The sequence below is a fragment of the Heterocephalus glaber genome, unplaced genomic scaffold, assembly GCF_053883595.1.
Source record: "Heterocephalus glaber isolate CG9 unplaced genomic scaffold, H.glaber_assembly_v1.0 deba00000943, whole genome shotgun sequence".
Taxonomy (NCBI): Eukaryota; Metazoa; Chordata; class Mammalia; order Rodentia; family Bathyergidae; genus Heterocephalus; species Heterocephalus glaber.
In genome coordinates, this window is record NW_028258175.1 from 11,092,147 (window position 1) to 11,114,370 (window position 22,224).

A 22,224-nucleotide genomic window follows, 5' to 3' on the forward strand; every position below is an offset into this window, starting at 1 on the left:
AATGGAAAAAATGGAAACAAAGTCTTTGTAAATAGGGAAGGGTGGAGGAGGTGCAGGGAGGGCTGGGAATGGGGAAAAATAAGAACAAAGGTGCATCACGTAAAGGTACAAGATCCCAATGAGAAATGTAAATGTGTTGTATACCTAAAATGTACCAATAAAAGAATTTTTTTAAAAAGTGATACCGGCTTCCACTGAGTAAATTCTATAAGAATAGTTTTATGGGCTGAATTGTCTTCCTTCTCCCCTCATTCATATGCTGGAGTCCTAACCCAGGACCTCAGAGTGTGACTGTACTTGGAGGCAGGCTCTTTAAAGAGGAGGTTAAGTTAAAGTGAGGTCATAGAGTGGATCCTGACCCAATAGGACATGACAGGTGTCCTTATAAGAATAGCAGATTAGGACGCAAAATCTGTGCACAGAGGAAAAAGACAGGGAGAAGATAGCAATCTGCAGTTGACTGCGGAGAGGGCTTCAGCATGACACCAACCTGCCAACACCTCCATCGTGAACTTGGAGCCTCCAGAGTGTGAGCGAATAAACCTTTGGTAAACAGCTGGTTGCTGGGACTCAGTTATGGCTACCTAGCAAGCTCACACAAGTAGGGACTGGGTTGGCTTTTGCTTATCCTCAGATTTCCAGATCCTGGCACAGCGTAGGTGCTTAATATGAACTTTGGAGTGGATGGAGGTGCTGGGAGTTAGGTGGGGCACTAGGATGCTCTGAGTTTCCATCAGCTTCTCTTCCATGTGGTGGCTCTTGGCTGTCCCAAGCCACACCCTCCAGCTGGAGGCTGGGATGTGGATTCAGATCTGGTCTTTGGGCTCTTCCAGGGTAACACATGACACTGGCATCCAGGAGGAAGTGTGGGTGCATGAGGGGTGAGCGAGATAAGACCCCATGTGTAGTTTTGGGAGGTTTCTCTAAATAACTTTTTAATTAAAATAGTTGTAGCTCCTTATTAAAAATACACGGAAAGTACAGAAATGTATAGAAGAAAGGAAACATTGACTATCTTTTATTTTCTCTCCCTCCTCAATTACCAGGAAAATTACTACTAGCATGTTAGTGTATTTCCTTCCAGTTGTTTCCCTACCTATAGTTTTCCTTTTTTCCCTCAGAGTCGTGATTCTCCATTTTGGAAATAATTTTCATTCTACTTTAAAAATTTAGTATACCTTATGTTTTCCCCAAGATATAATAAACTATCCTTAAGTACTTTAAATAGCCATATAATATGCTGATTTAATTGATGATGACTTAATAATTTTTCCTATTGACATTGATTATTGTTTTGTTTTTCAGTTTTAAACAATGCTGCAGTGAACATCTTTTTTTATTATTACTTAAATTCTTTTATTGGTACATTTTAAGTATACAACACATTGACATTTCTCATTGGGTGCTTGTACCTTTACATGATGCATCTTGGTTCTTATTTTTTCCCCATTCCCCTGCCCTCCCTTCAACCCCTCCACCCTTCCCTATTTTCAAAGACTTTGTTTCCATTTTTTCCGTCTCTCATCATTTTTCCTTTCCCTTGCCCCTCCCACTACCCCACCCCTGCAGTGAACATCTTTGTGCACCAAATGTTTTCTACTTTTTTTTTCCTTTGCAGAATGGGGGATTAAACCTAGTGCTTTTGCACAGAGCTACATTGCCAGACTTTTTTCCCCCCTAGGAGACAGGGTCTCATTAAATCTTTAAGCATTCCTCCTGCCTCAGCCTCCCAGAGTTGGAATTTCGAAGTTAAAGGGTATGACCAATTGTATGGCCTGGATGCTCTTACCAAATGGCTTCATCCCAAAGGCTTTATACTCCCACATGAGAGACGACACACAGTGGACAAGGCTATGGTAACCCATCATTCCTCCGGGCAGCTGGGAGCTCTTAGTAAGACCAAGGGGGCAGATGCAGGGGTCACCTCCAGGCAGCAGGGCAAGGTGAGCCACTGAGCGCTTGCTAGACAGGTCCAAGGCTCTGTGCTCTGGGTCAGTGACGCGCTTCCTTTTCTCTCCAAGACCGTGCAGTGATTCTGGAGATGCCCACTTAGAAGCTGAGCCTCTTGGCTTCTGTGAGGTTGAGGGGATGATGTTTTCAGCAGGGGCTGACAGTGATCCCACCACCTCCTGGAGCACCCAGCGGGCTATGGGGCTGGGGCTGCACGTCATCTTGCCCACTCTTGGTTTCTCAGTTTACTCCTTTGGATCTTTCCAGAAACCGTCTTTGGCAGTTCTGAAACAAAAGCCACCTAGTGGCCAGAAGACAAAAACAAAAAGCACTTAGAAATCATTTCCCCAAGAGACACTTGTTTTAAAAGACAAATGCTGCCACTTCTTGGAAAGCTTCCACGAGCCAGGCTTTTCCCCAAGTGAAACAATCCAAGCAACTAGGGCCCAGGGCAGCAGTCTCTCAGCACTTTGGCATCTGATTTATAGGCCAGTTCTTAGAGTAAGAGCACAACGCACTCTGGGCAGGGCCAGGTAAAGAAACAGAGACAAGCTGGGTGAGGTGGCACATGTCTGTAATCTCATCACCCTGGGAGGCGGAGACAGGAAGATCACAAGGTTAAAGCCCATTTAATGAGACTTGTTTCAAAATAAAAAATAAAAAGGACTTGGGATGCAGCTCAGTGGTAGATTACTCCTGGATTCAATCCCTAATACTAAAAAAAGAAAGAAAGAAAGTAAAAGAGAGAGAGAGAAAGAGAGAGAAAAACAGAGAGAGAGAGAGGCTGCAGCAGGAACTGGGGATATATGTACCTCTGCTTCTGCCCTCCCAGTATGTGGCCCAGAGCCTGGCCCTGTGTGGGAACCAGGTAGCACATGGCCATCTGATTTCCCGGCTTGTTGTGACCTAGAACTTGGGGTGTTTACCTTCCTGGGGTACTTGTATGGAGCAGTCACCCTCTTCACGTGCTCCTGGAGTTCCCGGGTCAGTGCCTCTGGGTCATGGGAGTAGTAGGCTGGAGAGAGGACTATGAATGCCTTCACCACCTGTAAAGTCCCCAGCGACAATCAAGCCTTCTATAAACAACTCTCCTCTCCTTAAGCCAGCCTTGTAGCCAGGTGCTTCATTTCCCAGCCCTCCAGAAGGTTCTGCCCATTCCATGGGCACAGTTGGCAAAATGGACAACATGGATTTTTCTGTTGTCTGCTTTTCAGGATCAACTGTTGGAAGCACTGGCTTTGTGGAATGAGTTCTGAGCCCTATTTGCCAAGCAACCCCTATGCGTGCCATGACCCCACTAGAAGGCAAAGTTACTTCTCTTAAGATGCAAATGTAGGACCAGGGATTTAGCTCAGTGGTTTCGCCACCTGCTATGCGAGCTCAAGGACCTGAGTTCGATCCCCAGTACCAAAAGAAAAAAAAGATGCAAATGCATTGAAGAAAGGAGCTTTCCAGATTCCTGTGGCCACTAACTTCCAGATTTTCCTGACTAGGAGGACAGCGAGGAATGGGTTCAGTAGGGCAGAACTGGAGGAAATGCAACCACTTTCAAGGGGAGCTGTTTTTTTAGGGTTTGGGCCTATGTGTGTGGGGCAGTAGACAGTATGTATGAATGTTTGTAATCAACAAATGCTGAGAAGTACTGCTTCTGTTCCGAGCATCCTGAAGACACCTGCACCCAGGCTTTCTCTATAGGCTGGGTTTTTCCTATAGGCTGCCTCCTATGCAGGAAGAGGAAGAGCCTTATTCCCTGGTATAACTGAGCAGGGTTTCCCATAGGAATGAAAAACCTCAAGTGGCCACTGGGTTGCAGATCCACATCAGCCTCAAACTCCGCCAACATCTTGTTAAGGGGTAGTTCATGGTCCTTGAACACTTCCCAGAGGTGGGAAGCTCACCGTCATTTCATATTCAGGCAGATCTGGCTTCCAGCAAGCACTCTGTCTTACTATGAAAAACAGCAAACCTTTATTGAGCGCTTGCTCTGTGCCAGGCTCTAATCTAAGCAGTATACACGAACTAACCTTGAGGATACAGCTGTTTGTTTCAGCTCCAGTGAATTCACAGCATGCCAAGCAAGGCGCACTCTTCCAGGTGTAATTTCTCCAGCTCCAGCATAGCTGGAACTCACATCTCCCCCATCCTATATTCCTGGACTCAAATTTCCATGGAGAATCATTTGGCAAGGGGCTGCTGGCTAAAATGCAGGTGCTCTGGGCTGCATCCCCAATCATTCTGATTCAGCAAGTCTGATTCGAGGTCTACAAATCAGTGTCTGTACAATGCAGCTGTGAAAAGCCCAGGGACCAGACTCTGAGGGTCACTCCTCTGGTTCTGAGGCTTCCAAGGATGCACCATGTTGCTGCACTAACTTTCATGGGATAGCTGCGTTGTACTGTAAGATTATGTTGGATTTATAGCCGTGAAAATATGTAGGTCTGCCTACTAGCTGATCTTTCCCATTCTATCTATTTATCTGGGAGGCACAAAAAGGAATTTGTATTTCTCCTGTAAAGTCCAGCTTATTGCCCTTGGCTCATGTTTCTGGTGTATCAAGGCCATTTTGGATACATATTCTGGCACCTCTCAAGCTGGCTGTTCCTCCTGGGTTAGAGCCCTCAGCAACCATGTCTAGTGTGCTCACTAGATCCTCATCTGCAAACAGAAAAGGACTTTTTATTGGACAGAGAGGAAGATAGAACCCACGTCTGCCACCAAGAACTCCTGCCCCACAGCCTCTCTGGACCCAGTTCAGTGGTCCCTCAGCATGAAAGTTTGGTATTTTTCCATTGTGTCCCTCTAGAAAGTACATCTCTAAAGGCGTGAGGGTGATGCTTAGTAAAAAGGAATAGGTGGCTGGTGGTGTATTTGGTGTGCTGGTCAAGGGTGAGATGTACAGGGGATTCTGGCCCTTCCTGCTTGCTCTGCTGGGTGCTAACAGGCACGGAAGCTGGAGGCCACGATCTTAGCTGGTCTTCTTACCTCTCCCCGGATCGGGTCTGGGCTGCTGACCACAGCACACTCAAGGACAGCGGGATGTTCGGCAAGGACACTCTCCACTTCAACAGGTCCAATGCGGTAGCTGGAAGAGAAAAACAAACTTTTCCAAGGGGCCTCCCCTCCCCCGCCAAAGTGCAGAGGGTGGAGGAAAGAGCAGGCAGCTTGACCTCGAGGAGTTGATCACGTCATCATTTCTTCCCATGAACCAGAAGTAACCATCCGTGTCCATGCGGCCTCGGTCCCCTGTGATATAGAAGTCTCCTTGTTCCGATGCAGCTGTCTTCTCAGGGTTGTCCTGAAAGATACAGGAAAGCCATGAAGGACCACACAAGCCAGCCATTCAGTGCAGTCCCTGCCACCGCAGGTCTGTTCGGGAGGCTGGGGAGCCCCCAACAAGAAGCCCAGCAGTTAGTTCCGAAGCCCAAGCCAGCCAGGATGCCCCCCTGGGTGGGGAGTATGGTCTGTGAGCTTGTGGGTTTCCCTCTGAATTTGAAGAGAGCTGCCAGGAAGTGATTCAGGGTGAGCATACTTGGCTCTGGATACAAAATATCCCAGAGGTAGAAGACAGAGTGAGGGGTTGGCTGAAAGACCTATTGGAGGGAGACAATGATGGGAGAAAGAGAACACAAACAACAAGCTGATTCTCAAAGCTGTAAAGAAAAAGCCACTACTGGGCAATAAAAAGAAACAAATTCCTTACACTTGCAAAAATATACACTACTGGCAAGCATATTATGCTGAGTATAGGAAACTAGACACTCAAAAGTGGGTATTTTATGGTTCCATTTATATAATTTTTAAGGTAAAATTATTATGTAGTGACCACAAACAATATATCAGGTGCTTAGGATCTGGAGCAGGGAGATTGACCTCAAAGGGGCCCAGGGAACTCGTAGGGGTGACAGAAATGCTCCATATCTTGACTGTGGTAGGGATACACAGGTGCATACATTTGGCAAATGTCACTGACTCATGCACTTAACCTGGGCGCATTTTTGGTAGGGAAATTATAAAACTATATCACCATTCAAAAAATGCATTTTGAGAAGAAAGGAAAATCTGTAAGGTGTGCACACAGAAAAAAAGCTACAGGATAGTAAAGATGATATCAATAAATAGATGGAAAGAATTATAGAGATGTCAGTTCTTTCCTTGTTGATTTATAGACTGAATGCAACCCCAATTAAAATGCTTACAAACATTTTCATGGAACTTGACAAGTCAATTCTAAAACATATGAGGTGTGATTAAAAAAAGAGTGAATGTTTAAATTTTAAACAATTATTACAGCAAACAACATAGTGCCAATAACCCCCCTCAAAACCCTCCCCCAACTTGGAACACACTCCTCCCATCATTTGTGCCAATTTCTGGAGCAGTTCTGGATGTCCTCTTTTCTTGGGTGTCTTTAGTTGTGCTGTTGTAGCTGCTTTGATGTTCTTCTGAATTGATTCAAAATGTTTGCCTCTCATGGCGATTTTGGCTTTGAGAAAGACACAGAAGTTGCATGGTGCCAGATCCAGTGAATGAGGTGGATGAGGACACAGTGTAATGTTTTTACAGCACCGCCTTTCCATTGGATGGCACTCAGCAGAACCACTCACTGTATTTTTGACCATATCTCTCAAAGACACTGACAAAAGAGGACTTCCAGAACTGCTTCCAGGAGTGGTAGTTACAGGTGGAATGAGTGTGTTCTAGGTGAGGGGGAGTATTGTGTGTGTGGGGTTAATGACAGTGTACATTTTACTGTATAAAACATTGGGTATACAATTGACATAGGCATATTAGTTCAATCAGTACTGCAATTTCAGTTATTTGGGACTGGCCAACATGAGCTTGGAAAATGCACACTTACCATGGGAGGAGGGTGGGTTTAACTTGTCAGAAACTTAGACTATTAATACGTAATGGTATATTATTTCTGACTATTTCAGAAATTTGGTCTGAAATCCTAGAGTACAAGGAATGCCAGGAAACCTGGAATCTGGAATCCTGGAAACTTGTCTCTGACCTATAATTGCAGTTTGACCTTTGGTAAGTCCCTTCCTTCCCTGAACTTCAGTTTTTCTCTTTTTTAGGATGATGAGGATTTAGGACACAGGAGTGTCATATGTTTGCACCCTCAGACACACTCATGAGATTCCACCACACCCCAGGAAGAATAGTTGCTGTCATGAAATCAGTCAGTAACAAATGCTGGCGGGGGTGTGGGGAGAAACGAACCCTTCTCCATTGTTGGTGGGAGTGCAGACTGGTGCAGCCACTGTGGAAGTCAGTATGGAGAGACCTCAAAGAACTAGGGCTGGAGGTCCCATTTGACCCAGCTATTCCCCTGCTGGGGATCTTCCCAAGAGAATTAAAAAAATCATACCACAGAGATATATGTGAACCCACGTTTATAGCAGCACAATTTGTAATAGCTAAAGCTTGGAAACAGCCCAAGTGCCCATTGACTGGAAACTGGATAATTTTTTTAATAAAATGGAGTACTACTCAGACATAAAGAATGAGAAACTAGAGTCATTTATAGCTAAATGGATGCACACTGAGGCCATACTCTTAAGTGAAATAAATAGGACACACAAGTGTAAATACCAAATAGTTTCTCTGGTATAAAAAATTGAAAGTGTAAATAAGAATCAAAATGTATAATTGATATTGTGAAACAGGAAGAAAATGTCTAAAGGAGTAGGGGAAGTGGGAGGGTTAGGGGAAAGGAAAGAAGAGAAAAGAAACAATTTGAGAAAGGAAAAACATGGAAACAAAGTCTTTGTGAATAGGGAAGGGTGGAGGGGTGAAGGGAGGGCAGGGGAATGGGGAAAAAATAAGAACCAAGATACATCATGTAAAGGTACAAGTTCCCACGATGAATGTAACTGTATTGTATACCTAAAATGTACCAATAAACTTATTGGAAAAAAAAATAAATAAAAATAAATTCCATGACCCGTGCTACTCACTGGGTGACTGGATAGGTCACTTCATTTCTGTCGTTTCCCAATCAGTGGTAGGTTTTCTGATCAGTGACAGTACCTCAGGGATAGTAGTATCAACCTACCTCATACATTTATGCAAGGGTTAATTAAGCAACAGTATTTATAAAATGTGCAGCCCACAGCTTGCCATGAACTGCACAGTAATTGGGAATGGCTGTCCCTTGCCCCTTACCAAATAATAATTGAATAAGCAGAAGGGCCGGGTGGGTCTGACGCGGACAGCAATGTTCCCTTCTTCTCCTGGAGGCAGGACGTTGCCCTCATCATCCACAATCTGGTGGAGAGGACACAGGACGGTGTCAGCATCTGCACCTCTGGGCCACCCACCAGCCAAGCCTGGGCTCGCTTGGCACAGGTGTCTTGCTGTCCTACCTGCACGTCGTAAGGTGGGGACGCTTGGCCCATGGAGCCAGACTTGATCTTTGTGCCCCTTGCATTGGCACAGATTGCAACCTGGAGAGAGACAGGTGCCAGTGAGGACCCTCGTCCTCTTCCCTTCTTTCCTGGCTGGTGCCTTTCTCTCATCTGCCATCCAGATCTTTCTCCCTCCCTCTCTTCTCCTTCTTCACTGGCTTCTCTTTCTTCCCATCCCTTCTCTCCTTTCTCCTGTGTTTTCTTTCCTTTCTTTTCCCCTCCTTCCTCCCTCTATTTTTCTTCCTGTCTTCCTTTCCACTTTGCTTCCTCCCTCTGTCACTTCCTACCCTCCCCGCTTCCTTTTGGTTCCTCTCCCCATCCATCCATCCACCCACCCATCTATCATTCTACCCTTCCTTCTTTCTTTATTTCTTTCCTTCTTTCTCTCCTCCCCTTTCCACAGTAAGCAAACATTTACAGAGCATGCTAATGGGCACTCACACAAAGAACTTAATATATCATCACTAAACCAGAAGAGACAATTGATACCCCCATCTCTGCCCCAATGGCTGTAGGGGACACTGCTCAGGATTTGGGGCTCCATCAGAAACGGGTGTGTATTGTTCTGGTGGAGACAAACAATACCCTTGGCCAGGACGCTGTTTGCTGGGACAACTGGGGAAATCACTTTCCTTTTAAACCAAAAGGAAGAAAAGCTGATAGTTTTGTTACGAGAGTTTTATTGTCCTGGAGACAGGTGTCCAAGAGAGGACAGTCATAAAGGCAGGAGGAGGCAGGGCCTGGGCCCTGAGCTCACCGTCTCTGACTGCCCATAGCCTTCATGGAGCTCCAGGCCCGTGTGGCGCTTCCACTTGTCCCTCACATCAGGGTTGAGGGCCTCTCCTCCAGCCAGACAGTGCTGTAGGCTCTGGAACTGGTACCTTTTTCAGGCAAGAAGGGGAAGCCATCCAGTCAGGACCCATCCCCTCCCACCCTGGCTGAGTCAGACACCCAAAGGCCTGGCAAACTACCCTGCTTCATAAGCTGTCCCAAGTGCCCCCAACCCAGTGGCTTTGCAGCCATGTTCCTCGGGGACAGATACTTTTTTAAAAATCCTATCTGAATTTGCGATAAAATCAGAACCTCATATGGCGGCTTTCAGCATATGATGAGTTCCAAGAGAATTGACCAAAATAACTTAGATGGAAATAAATTTGTTGAGACAATGATCTGATTGAGAACGATAAGTTGATTAAAAATGTAAAAGATAACAAGGAGCCTTCTAAGAATGCCAGGATTCTGAGGAATGATCCCCACATTCCTAAAGATATTAAATAAATTGCAAAACTACCTCTCAGTTCAATAAATTGTCCAAAGGGTAAAAAAAACCCAAAAAAACCTGTGATTGTAAACATATTTTCAATCTTTTTCTCCCTTTGGATCACATTGTTTGGATTGAGATATTTGGTACTGCCAAATATCATTCAATCAAATTTTTAAAACAAATTACTAGAGCCCAGATCACCATGTGGAGATGGGCACAGCAGATAGGGAATGGGCCTTACATGATAGATCTTATCTCAACAGAATCAGTGCATCCTTTTAGGACCTCATGGCCAGGAGGTGCTTGGGAGAGATGAGGACCAGGTAAGAACAAGGCTCCATGCCTTGGGTTAGGACAAAAGAGGGACATAGACTGGGGTCAGTGGATTCCTAGAGGTGACAAAATTCTCTCCAACACCTGCAGCCAGCACACTTTGCCGTGGATGCTCCCAGGATGAGAGCCACCACAGTGTTTGTCACCTCCTCTTGGATGCCCAATGGCAGGTGCCTACAGAATGGTTGGTTTGCATTCATCGGGGGCAGGGAGATGGGGCATCTACTGTGGTGAGTGTATTGGTCCTGCTGGGCCCAAGGGTCCTGGCCAGAAGGCTCATTCCATAGCCAGCTGATAGTAATCCAGCAATATCTCTAATCTCATAGACGTAATGGACACACTGTTGAGGGAATCACCTGTGGGTGCACGGTGGGAGACAGCCCACTCTGAGGGGTGAAGTTCATACTACCTTAAATCTACTCAGGTCCATCTGGACGTGAAGTCCTAGGGGTCAGAAAATGGTCTTCGGGGGCCATTTTGAGGGATGTGGGTGTGTGTGCTTGTGGTGAGGTGTGTGCATGAAAAAGACAGCCGACAAACAGACGCAGATACGGAAATACAGACAGAAGAGGCCTAGAGAGACTGAGAGAAAAACAGTTGGGATGAGAGGGTGGTGTGTATGTGGCCTCCTCGGCTGTCTACTCACATAATTAGGCCCTCCAAGCAGCCAATGCTGGGCTGTACCTGGTCAGATCCTCCTGAACAAGCAACCGGAAGATGGTTGGGACACAGCAGAAGTTGGTGATCGGGTACGTGGAGAGGGTCTAAACAAAACCAGAGATATCCAGATGTGGCGGCAGACACCTTTAATTCCAGCCTTTGAGAGGCTGAGGCAAGAGGGTCATGAGCCCAAAGCCAGCCTGGGATACTCCGAGACCTTATTTCAAAACAACAACAACAACAACAACGACAACACAACAGCTTTTAGAGTCCCTATGGTGGTACTGCACGGAAAGGAAGCAGGTGAACTGGGTCTTTGTAGTCTCATTACCAACTATGTGTGGAATGCAATCTCCAAGATAGCTGCCAGTGACCTCCGTCTCCTGGTATTTGCACATTTTGGGGCCCCTTCCCATGAAACACCAAGGTGGGCCTATGTGGCCAATAGCACACAGTCAAGATGATGGATATCACCTTTGAGATTAGGTTCACAGATGATGGCATCTGGCTTGGAGATTTTGCTCTCCTGCTCTCTTGGGTTACTCACTGTGCAGGAAGCAAAGCATCATGTTGTGAGTATACTTTGCCCTGTGGATGAGCACACAGAGTGAGGAACTGAAGCCCACCACCAGTAGCCAGTGAGCAACAGAGGTCTGCTAAAAAACATGGGTCAGTTTTCAAGCAAATTCTCCAGCCCTACCCAAGCCTGAAGATGACTATGGTCCTGGATGACATGTTTCTAAAAATTATTGTAGTGAAATACAACATAAAATTTACCTACTTTACCCATTTTGAAGTGGACATTATGTTCACATTGTTATGAATCCATGAGCATCATCTATCTGCAGAACTCATTATCCTTCCAAATAAACTCTTAACCCAGTACATGGTCATTCACTATTACCCTCTTCCCTCAGTCCTGGTAATCACCAATCTACTTTCTGTCTCTATTGATCTGGCCACTCCAGGTACCTTTATGTAAATCATGTAACATTTATCTTTAGAGGCCTGGCTTCTTTCACTTAGCATAATACCCTGAAGGTTCATCTAGGTAGTAGCAGAATTTCCTTCCTCAGAAAGGCTGAATAATATTCCACTGCGTGTGTCGGCCATGTTGTACTTAACCTTTCATCGGTGGTTTGGTATGTAGGTTGCTTCTACATTTTAGCTGTTTGAATCATGCTGTCATGAGCATGGTGTACCTGCTGTTCTCTTGACTACAACCTCATGAGAGATCCCGCTTTAGAACCACCAACCTGACCTGCTTCCAGATTCCTGATCAGTAAATTGTGACATAACCAATACTTAGTTTTAAGCTGCTACATGTCAGGTTAATTTACCAGAGCAGTAGATAAAGAATATGTTATGTCAGGGCTGGGCTATAGACAGAGAACACACACACACACATTGGCAGTCAAGACCCATATGGATAATGCTGCTGCTGCTGAGTTTTATTAACAATAATAAGATGTGTTAAGAACCTATGATGTGCCAGGCTCTGTATCTGGTATCGTTTTGTTCTCATGATAACGCTATAGAACTATGTTATCCTTTTCTTTTTCTTTCAGAGAGGGCGAGTCTCAGGGAGGCTAGGTGATTTTTCCAAGGCCACACTATTAGGGAAGATGTAGGCTAAGAGCCAGGTCTGGTAGATGGCACAGCCTGTGCTATTGGCCACCGTATGATACAGCTTGCTTAAAACAAAGATTACAGGAAGATTGGCTCTGTGATGTTTTAGGGACTGTCAGTTGGGATGCAGAGGACAGAAGAAAGGAGCCCTGCATCTTTGCTGGGGGTATCAATTCTCCTTTCATGTGAGAAGCCCCTGGGAGCCTGGGCAAGAGTCAACAGGACTGCAGTTGGGCGAAAGACTCATGGTAAGCACTATGGACAGCAGCTCGGGTTGTTGAGGAGCCACTCTGATTTGACCTAAGGATTTGACAAGTAACTTGGGTTTTGACAGGATCATGGGGAAGAAGGTGGTGGAGAGAGAAGCACCTCAGGCAGGGAAAAAGGTTGTACAAAGGTTTGGAGAGAGGAAATGTTCCTTATCTAAGAAGCTAGCTTGGTAAATAGACAATGATTGAAGACAGCCAGGTGTACAGGACCTAGACTAGATTAGGGGAGGTCCTGGGAGACTCTTTGGCTAATATCAGTGTGAAGAAGCCTTGTGGTCACTGGTTCTTGCCTTTTCTCCTACAATCTTGAAATCCACACCCCACACATCTCCTTTACACCCAACACTTAAGTAATGTTTTAGTCTCTTACATTCAGGATGACTTTGGTATCAACTCGGGGCATCTCATGAACAAAAACACAAGATCCCATGGCCCAGGTAGGGAAGAAACTCCAGCCTGCCTTCACCCAGCCAGTGTCACTTGTGTTCCAGAAGACATCTGATCCAGTCAAGCCCAACCACCGGCTGCAAAAATGTAGAGAGAGTCAGCATTCTCAGCAATGCCTTTAACTGGAATCCTAGGTACTTGGGAGGCTGAGGCAGGAGGACCACAAGTTTGAACCCAGCTTGAGCAACTTAGTTGGACCCTGTCTCAAAATGAAAAATAAATAGGGCTCAGTAGTAGAGTGATATATAAAAGGATTATATCATCCATATTGTCTTATTTGGAGCATGGGCCACTGTGGGTACATACTCGTTTATGCTTGTCAAAATTGTATAAAGGTCAACTATTATCTCAACAAATATTTTTTGAGCATCTTTTGTGTATCTATAACCCAGGCTAAGGATACAGAGTTAACACGATCGATCCCATGTTTTCTAGGAGTTCACAGTCTAGTGAGAGCAATATATAAGGAAACAAATGATCCCAATATATTGGGATAAGGGCACCTTTTCTTCAGTGAGCACGTATTTAGCACTTAGTCTACACTTAGCATCAGGGATATAGAAATGATTAGTTTTATTTTGAGTAGCTTACAGTTTAGTAAGAATGAACATCTAGGAAGCCTGGGGAGAGCATGTTTTAAAAGAGTGAAACACAAACCTTATACCATGACGGTAACTAGGAACCTGAGCCAGAGAAAGGGTGGAGATGGGGTTGAGAAACGCTTCTGGAGAGGAGATGACGTTCTAGTTAAGCTCAGTGGTGCGTGGAATTGCAGAGGTGAGGCAGAGAAGAAGTGGGCGGTGACCAAGTGTCTACCAACACATGAGTGGATTTAAAACTGGGATATGTCCATGAAACGCAAGATAGTTTTAGCCTTCAAAGTTAGAGAATTTTGACATGTGCTCCAAAACTGATGAACCTCAAGGACACTAGGCTAAGGGAAAGAAGCCAAATTTCAAAACCCATGGAGAAATACTATGTACTACAGCTGACACGAGGTACATAGGGTAGTTGGGTTCGTAGAGATGGAAAGCAGAATAGAGGTTGCCAGGGACAAGGGGAGAGGTTAGTGGGGAGTCATCAGGCAATGGGCATGGAGTTCCTGCCTGGGAAAATATAAAACAAATTCTGGAGAGGAATGGTGGTGACGGTTGCTTAACAATGTGAGAGCATTTAATGATACTGGGCAATAGGTTGAAATGGTGAGAAGGATAAATTTTGCTGGAAGATAAGATTTCAAATGCCACCAAAAATAAATGTTTGAGGATTTAGGTGGGTTTACCCTGATTTGAACATTACACAATGTATTCGTGTACTGAAACATCCCTTGGCAGTCCAAGGATAGCAACAATTTTTACGAACTGGGTAAAAATAAATGTTCTTAAAATTGTAAATTTTTATCATGGATATTGTGCTGCACAAAAACTTCCAGTGGCTTTTCATTTTACTCAGAATAAAGCCCAAAGCCTGCCTTGCCCTCCTGTTCCCCCCTACCTGAATTCCTGCCGTCTAACCCTCTCTTACCCCCTCCCACTGACTCACCCACTCTCTGCTCTAGACAGGCTGTCCCCAGTACCTTCCACTGGCCACAAAACCCAGTCCATAGCTGCATTGGGAGTGCTCCACCATCTTGGGGGCTCCAGTCGTCCCGCTGGTGAAGTAGATGACCAGTGGATCCCCACTCTTGGTCCTCACGCAGCTGTGCTCTGCAGATGCCTCTCTGCAAGAGGTAAAAATACCAATGGTGCTCCTAGTAGCAAAGCTAGTGAGTGGTACCAATGATATCAGAGTAACAATATGACCACTGTCTCACCAAATGCCATGTGTGAGGTGCTGTGCTGAGTCTCAGTTTGCATCATTTACAGCCACCTTATGGGAGTTCTGTCATTATAACCCATTTTGCAGACAAGGTTCAGTGACTCACAATAGCCTCATGTTCTTCTACCATGGCCCAAGGACCTTCTAGTGGAACACACACATGCCCACATGCGTGATCCTGCATATTTAGGTGTCACCCAAATTCCTTGTAATTTAAGATATTTTCTAAAGATTTTCCCAAATTTGGAAGTTTGAGTTTTGGGTAATTTCCAAAGTTTTGAGTTTTGGAGAATCAGCTAAACCATGGTTCTCAACCTTGCCTGTAAAAACTGGGTAAGTTTTTAAAAGAAATATCATCCATACCTGGGCCTCACCTTACACAAAGTGAAGTCTAATTATATTATTTTAAAGCTTCCCAGTTGCTTGTAATGACAACTAAAGTTGAGGGCTCCTGATCTAGGACAATTTTTGCTCATCCAAATCATGTGGGCTGATTTTTAAAATACAGATTCCCAAGATCCTAGCTCAGGTATGTCTGATTAAGTAGGTCAAATGTGGGCCCTTGGAATATGTGTTTCAAAAATGCCCAGGGGACTCTGGTCTGTAGGATGCATATTGATAACTGGATAGTGTAGGATTCTGAGGGGTATCTTTTGGATTCTGGCCTTTGATGGGGAGAAAGTCTTAGTTTCCCAGGTCCTTGCTTCAAGGCAAACATGGCTTTGGCTCCATCCCAGCCCTGACTTAACTCCTTTTTAGTATCTTGGGCAAGTCATTTCACTGTTCCAAGCTTGTTTCCTCATCTGTAAGATGGGGTTAGATTGTACTTCGTATAGTTCTTTTCTAGGATTAAATAAGACGATGTCTTATTCATTACAGTTGGGAACATCACACACGATGCTTGTCACTTAACTACGTTGAATTTCTCCTGCATAGAATGTAGGTGAATGCTTACCTAGCATAATGCCTTGCATATACTAAGCACTCAGCACATGGCAGCTATTTTATTATTGACCACTTGCTAGGTACTAAATGCCTCGTATGGGTTATCTAAAATAACCTGACTGTCATAACTAATGCCACCACCATAGAGGCAAGTGGGCCACAGAAAAGCTAGTGGCACACCCAGTGCTGACTGAATGAGTGACCTTAAACACTGAAGTGGTCACAAGGACTATGTCTCAGGTCGGCCTGGCTTCCAAAGTGAGTACCCCTCTCTGATTTACTGCCTTCAAGGGGAGTCAGCAGTTCATTTCCTGTTTTGGTTCTTCAAGGAGAAATGCATGACTTCAAAGACTGAGGTGAGTGACAGGAGTTTTTGGTTTTTTGTTTTTTGGTACCGGGGATCGAACTCGGGACCTTGCACTTCCAAGGCAGGCAGTGGAACCACTGAGCTACATCTCCAGCCCTGCATGACTTTATTTGCTTGTTATTCTTCGGGAGAGCTTCCACTCACTGCAGGAGCTCCCTGAAGTTCACCCAGCCTGGGCGACTGCTGTCAGACACCAACAGCTTGGTCTGCAGGGAGGGGCATTCGGCGCTGATAGCATCCACATGCGGAGCTAGGGAGTCACTGGCCACAATGGACTTGGCCCTGGACATCTGCAGCCGGTACTTGAGGTCCTTCTCCGTCAGCTGGGAGACACCTGGAATCATGACAACCCCTGATAAATCAGGGGCATATTTTAATCATACACTTGGAAAACCTTGAGAATCTCAGAACGCATGTTGTAAACACTCCACTGAGTCCAGAATTCTAATTTCACAGATGAGAAGAAACAAGTCCTGAAAGAATTAGTCCCTCTCCACATCCACTTAGTGAGGACGGGAGACAGAGGAGGGGTCAATCTCAAATAACATCAGAGCCAGACGAAGGTCCCATTGCCCTTTGCTTTATCTCCCAAACCTTTGCAGAATGTAAACCCCATTATGAAGACTTTTGGTGTTTAGTCCCTCTCCACTTTAGCTACTTCCAGTAGAAGCCTGGTCCACTTGCACTTTTATCTGCGGTGCTTTGGGAGGAACTGTGTTCTAGTTCGGGGACCAGTCAGACGGGGGGACAGCCGGAGCTGTCAGCAGAAGAATAAATCAGACACCCACCATGGTCTGGAAGAGAGGTGACAAGTACATCTAAGGAGGACATGGGATGTGAGACTTTGAGGACATCAGCTTGGGTGTCTTCTGACATGGAGAGAGTGCTAGACTTGACAAAGTCACATGGGTTGTGGTTTTGCATAGGAAAGAAATTGATGAACTTGTGTAAATGGAAGAACTGGGGAAATTTACATATCAAAAAATCACACCACTCCAAAGGGAAGTTTCGATCACATAAATCATCTAACATGGTGCCCAACACATAGTGGCTGCTCAAAAAACTGCAGGAGTCCCTTGCCCTTTGGATCTCATCAAGTGGGCCTGCTTTTTATCTCTTCCACTGCTGTCTGGCTCCGAGATGAAGCCAAGTTTGTGGCTGTAAGGCAAGGGGAAGTAAACACAACCACATAGGATTCATTTGCTTCATCTCCCCACCCTTGTGGGAACTGCAAAGCTCTGGCAGGTAGCATCAGCCCTGCCTGGGAGTCCCAGCCCTGCTACTGACCTGTCCGCATGCAGGCCACACTGATGAGCCACCACTCTGGGAGTCGTGGGAGCACCAGGATCATCCTGTCCCTGGGCTGCAGGCCGCAGGCATCCCCCAGAACGTTGGCTGCCTTCCTGGACTGCGTCCCCAGCTCTGCAAAGCTCCACTTGACCTCTGCTCCCCTGCCATCCAGCCACCAGAATGCGGGGCATGAGGGCCGGTGCCCAGCCTAGACAGTGGTGCAGGCAGAAGAGAAATAGAAGCCACTGACTGAGAGGTTTCGTTTGCTTTAAAAAAATTTTTTTTTAATCTTCTGCAATAGCTAGTATGTTTAGTCTATTTGTAGGGTTTAAAAATTGAGATGGTATGGAAAGATATGCACTGAGGAGGCATGCTCCATTCCTGTGCCAGTCCACCTGTTCCCACCTTCACCTGGCTCAGCAGGGACCGGCTATATTAGTTTCTTAGGAATCTTTCTAGTGTTTAGGCAAACATAAGCACATTTTTTCCATAACAGCTGTTAAATGCAAAATGTAGCATATGATTTTCACTGTCTTGTGTCTGCCTCTTTTTAGCACTGTTATATTAACTTACCATAAAAGTGCACTTTAGGGGCCAGGGATTTAGCTCAGTGGTTCTGGCACCTGCCTCACAAGCAAGCGCAAGTCCCAAGTTCGATCCCTGGTACCAAAAAAAAAAAAGTGCACTTCGTTGCTTTTTTTAGTGTCTTCCATCAAGGTTGTATAACTATTACCACTATCTGTACGTGTGTGTGTGGGGGGGGGGTTCTGGATTGAACCTAGGGCCTTCATAATGAACTACATCCCCTCTTTCCCTGCTAAATTGCCCTGGCTGAGCTTGGACCTGTGATCCTCCCGCCTCAGCCTCCCAGAATGCTGGAACTAAAGGCATGTGTCACCATGCAGGGACCACTGCTTAACTGAAAACATGTTCATTTTCCTACAAAGGAAGACTGTACAAAGTAGCAGTTCTCCCTTGGCAATAACTTCTTGCTTGATCAAAACCTCCGAGCCAGCCAAAGGTAAGAGCTTAAGGTTTTCTCAGGTGTGAATGTACAAAGTCCTACTGGTATGGTTTGCTTTTGAAATTTCCAGTAATATGTTGGGAGATTTTCAAAGTTCCCATAGGCATCTCATTCCCTAGCTTTATTTTTTGTCTCAGCTCTTTGGTAAGTCTGTTGTTTTTTCCAACTGTCGCCCACTTTACTCAAGCACAAAGTTAAAACACTTGCCTATGATTGTTTTTGGCAAATGGCCACTAAGGAAAAGGGTTTTCTCACTGAATGAGTTCTGAGTCAGGTCAATACAGAAAGGCTTGAGAACTGGGTCTTGCAAAGAAGGGAAAGTAGAGAGGGAGCATACACAGAGAGAGACCCGAAAAAATTGAGCTTATCTTAACTAAGCTCTGTGTATCCATTATGACCTGTGAAAAACTGAGCCAGAGCTTCTTCTTTAGAAAGGAAATCAGTGAGAGTGAGAGCAATGCCAAAGACAGAATAGCAGCAAATCCGAATTTCCTCCTGCACTTGGTCAGATGAATGGGGAGATAATCAGGGTATGATTTTGTGCTCAGGGATTCGAGATCTCTCAGGAATTATGAAAGGAGGCTTGTGGCTTATAACACTTGGTCACCATTCCCCCCCTGAGGCTTAGATGCTAACAGTTTAAATTTTCAAGATTGCCAAGTTCTAGCTCCCAAATGCCCAAATCACCCTTAAGTCCCATGGGGGTAGTCAAGGGCAGCCTCGCACACCCAGGATGGAGAAGGACAGGATGGGTGTCACCTTTTCCAGCTGAGCCCACATGTCCAGCACATCGTGGGCAAAATTGAAGTACTCAGGCACCGGCTGCCTCCCTAGGCTGATGGCTTCCCAGACGGCCAGAATCTTCTCGGGGACAGGAAGAGGTGGCAGCTGTGTGTGGACCCCGCAGAATTCCCGGAAGTTCCTCAGTGCCTGGAGGCCCAGGCCTCTCAGCCATAGCCTCATGTCGTCTGTGCGTCCGGCCTGTCACCAAAGAGAGGAGGGAAGCCACCATCCTGATCCTGGGCTTTGGAGCTGGAGACAAGCCTGTGCCAGTCCCGGGAGTGACCTCAGCTCCTGTCCCCTTGGAGAACACACTGGCGGCCTCTAGTGTTGGTTCTGCTAGTCACACTGCTCGTTGTTCTCCTCTGACCCTGAGACCCACACCTCTCCCCGCTTGCTGCCAGTGAGTGAGTCTCTGTGGGCCTGAGGTCATTACCGCCTCAAACTTCAGCCTTTCACAGGGAATTCCCCTCATATGATTTATTTCACTGATGCATTTAAAAAAACTTTCACAATACATTTAAAAGACTTGATACCTAACTACATATTTATGGGGTACAGTGTCCCATTTCAGTACATGCACACGATGTGTAATGACCAGATCAGGCAATTGGCATAGTCATCACCTCAAACTTTAATCATTTCTTTGTGTGGGGAATAGTCAGAGTCTCCCCTGCCAGCTGTTCCTTCTAATGTCTCTTGGCCAGTCCTGAACTGGCCTGACACAGCTGAGGTTCCCAGGCAGCACTGCCCAGAAGAAACAGAAGGCGAGTCAACAATTTTCTGGTACTTTTGGGGTAGGATGGAAGAAATAAAGACAGGTAGAAAGAGGACAAAGAAACTCAATTGTTTTTTGTCTCTCTTTTTAGCTTAAAACTCTGAGTCAGATTCTTGCTTAGCTTTGCATGCAGGAACGGTAATCATTTAGGAAAAGTTGGCAAAACAGGGTTTGTTAGCCCTGAATTTATCTAGTGTATTTCTTTCCCCTTCAAGACCCTGGACACCAAGATAAGAGGAGCTAAAGTAATTTTCAGGGTTTCCAGGGACACCCATTGCCAGCTGTCACAGCATCCGGGTCCAGACCCTGTAAGAGCGACACCTGATGTCCTCAGCCTGCAGTCATCTCCGCTTCCAGGCAGAGCGGAGCCTCGGAGACCACTCTGTGATGGGGTCAGCTCCCCCTGTGCAGGAGCAATTACCCCATGAGGGAGCCACGGCCCCCCCTCCTGGGCAAGGACAATTATCTCCTGTCCCTGAATTGTCCCTTACGCCACCTTGAATCAGGGTGAACCCCTTTCAGCTACTCAACTGGAGTGTTTTTCTTATTCTTCCTTACTTTCTAACTTGGCCCAATAAATCTGCTTTGTGCCTTGGACCTGTATTTCATGGGGTGAGCTGAGGGTCCCATTTCCTCTTTGGGGACCTCCTCAGAACTTGGGCAGGAATACTATTATGAAGAAAAGAAAGAAGAAACAAGCAATACTAATTATAATAATGCATCTTATTAAACGAATATGATCATTTCAACATGGAATGAGTATGAAAAGAAATTATTAAAGAGATAGATATATTCTGTACTAGGTCCTCAAAATCCAATGTGGATATCATACTCACAAGCACCACTCAGTTTGGATCAGCTGTATTTCGAGTGCTCAAGAGTCATAGGTGGGTGGTGAACCTGTACTACCCAGGGCTGTTTTGGTGTCTTGCTATTCAAAGTGTGGTCTTTGCACCAGCAGCAAGACCCAGAGCTTGTAACAAAGCCTTGGTTCCCACCTTTCCTTTGCGGAATTAGAATCTGCACATTAGCAGGGTCTCCAAAGCTGCCTCACACACAATAAAATTTGAGAAGCATTAGCTTAACTAGGGGCTGTGTCCTCAGTCAGGTCTCCCTGCCAAGTTCCTCTCAGTAATAATAAAAACAGAATATGGTAATGATACTCATCAGTAATAACAAGGTCACACCAAAAGAAAATCCCATCACAACCACAGTCTCTTAGAAGGCTTACCTACTCTCTACCACCCCTGCAGAAAGTGCTTATGAATATTATGTCATTAAATCCATGCGACAACTCTGTGCTGCGAATGCCATTTTCTCCATCTTACAAATAAAGAAAAGGAAGCTTAGTGAGCAAGAATGACTTCTGAGTCTCAACTTCTAGAAAAGTATAGGCCCCAACCTGGGCGTGGCCACCGACCCTGGGCCTGGGGCCTTGGAGACCCCTCCCCCTGGACCCCTCAGTCATGCATCATCTCTTCTAAACTCTGCTGCAATTCCTTCCTTCCTTCCTTCCTTCCTTCCTTCCTTCCTTCCTTCCTTCCTTCTTCCCTTATTTTGTACCAGGAATTGAACCCAGGCTCTTCACACTGAACTACATCCCAGCCCTTTTTATTGTTCTTTTCTGAGACAGGGTCTTGCTGAGTTGTTAGTTCTGCTTGAACTTGTGATCCTTCTGCCTCAGCCTCCCAGAGTGCTGGCCCCCGATTTCCTGACAGCTGATCTGTTAGAACCCCCTACACTCAGGCCTGCTCTCAGTAGCTTCTCCAGGCTGTTTCATACCACACCCCTTCTTTTAATCAGGAGAGACCACCCAGGAGGCTGCCACTTACTTCTGAAGGACTTCCTGCCCAGTTACCTTGTTCCTGAGCCCAGGAAGTGGAAAAGGCGTTCTGCTTCTTTCAGCCTAGAAGGGCAGCCTGCTAGCCTGTAATTACTTCTTTCTTTAGGATTCAAATTGCAAAATCAGCCTCCCACAGGGAACTTTGACCCCACCACACCCAAGAGAGGGCAGAGTTCCGAGTCAGCAAGGACTCCAGGTCTTCAGCTTTCAACTGGCTGGGCTCCTTGCCAGGTTTGTCCCAGGGCTCACAGTGCCTGCCGGGGACACGCAGGGGGGGCCCTCTGAACTGGTTGGTGGATGATTTGGCAGCCCCTAAGAAATTTGGTCATTAGCTAATCTGAAAAGAGAACCTGGACTCTATTCTGTTTAAACAGAAAAGATACAACAGTGATGATAAATAAGTGAGATCTTGTT

General features: G+C 45.7%; 1 protein-coding gene across 6 annotated transcripts; it reads right to left on the minus strand.

The window, feature by feature from the left end:
• Positions 1 to 1,331: 1,331 nt before the first annotated feature.
• Positions 1,332 to 22,021, minus strand: Acsm5 (acyl-CoA synthetase medium chain family member 5). Of its 6 annotated transcripts, none has more exons than XM_021237349.2 (15): positions 21,826 to 22,021; positions 21,199 to 21,290; positions 19,169 to 19,390; positions 17,383 to 17,593; positions 16,240 to 16,429; positions 14,542 to 14,685; positions 12,889 to 13,042; positions 10,645 to 10,724; positions 9,121 to 9,244; positions 8,322 to 8,402; positions 8,122 to 8,223; positions 5,118 to 5,245; positions 4,933 to 5,032; positions 2,877 to 2,996; positions 1,332 to 2,251 (listed from the first exon to the last, which is right to left on the minus strand). In XM_021237349.2, the coding sequence occupies exons 3-15, from the start codon at positions 19,370 to 19,372 to the stop codon at positions 2,168 to 2,170; spliced, it is 1,722 nt and encodes a 573-aa protein (XP_021093008.1). In that variant the 5' UTR covers positions 19,373 to 19,390; positions 21,199 to 21,290; positions 21,826 to 22,021; the 3' UTR covers positions 1,332 to 2,167. The 6 variants fall into 6 exon arrangements, with proteins under 6 accessions (XP_021093008.1, XP_012931850.1, XP_004855892.1 ...); XM_013076396.3 differs by having other exon boundaries at positions 16,240 to 16,447; XM_004855835.3 differs by having other exon boundaries at positions 16,240 to 16,447; positions 21,800 to 21,994.
• Between the last annotated feature and the right edge of the window lie 203 nt (positions 22,022 to 22,224).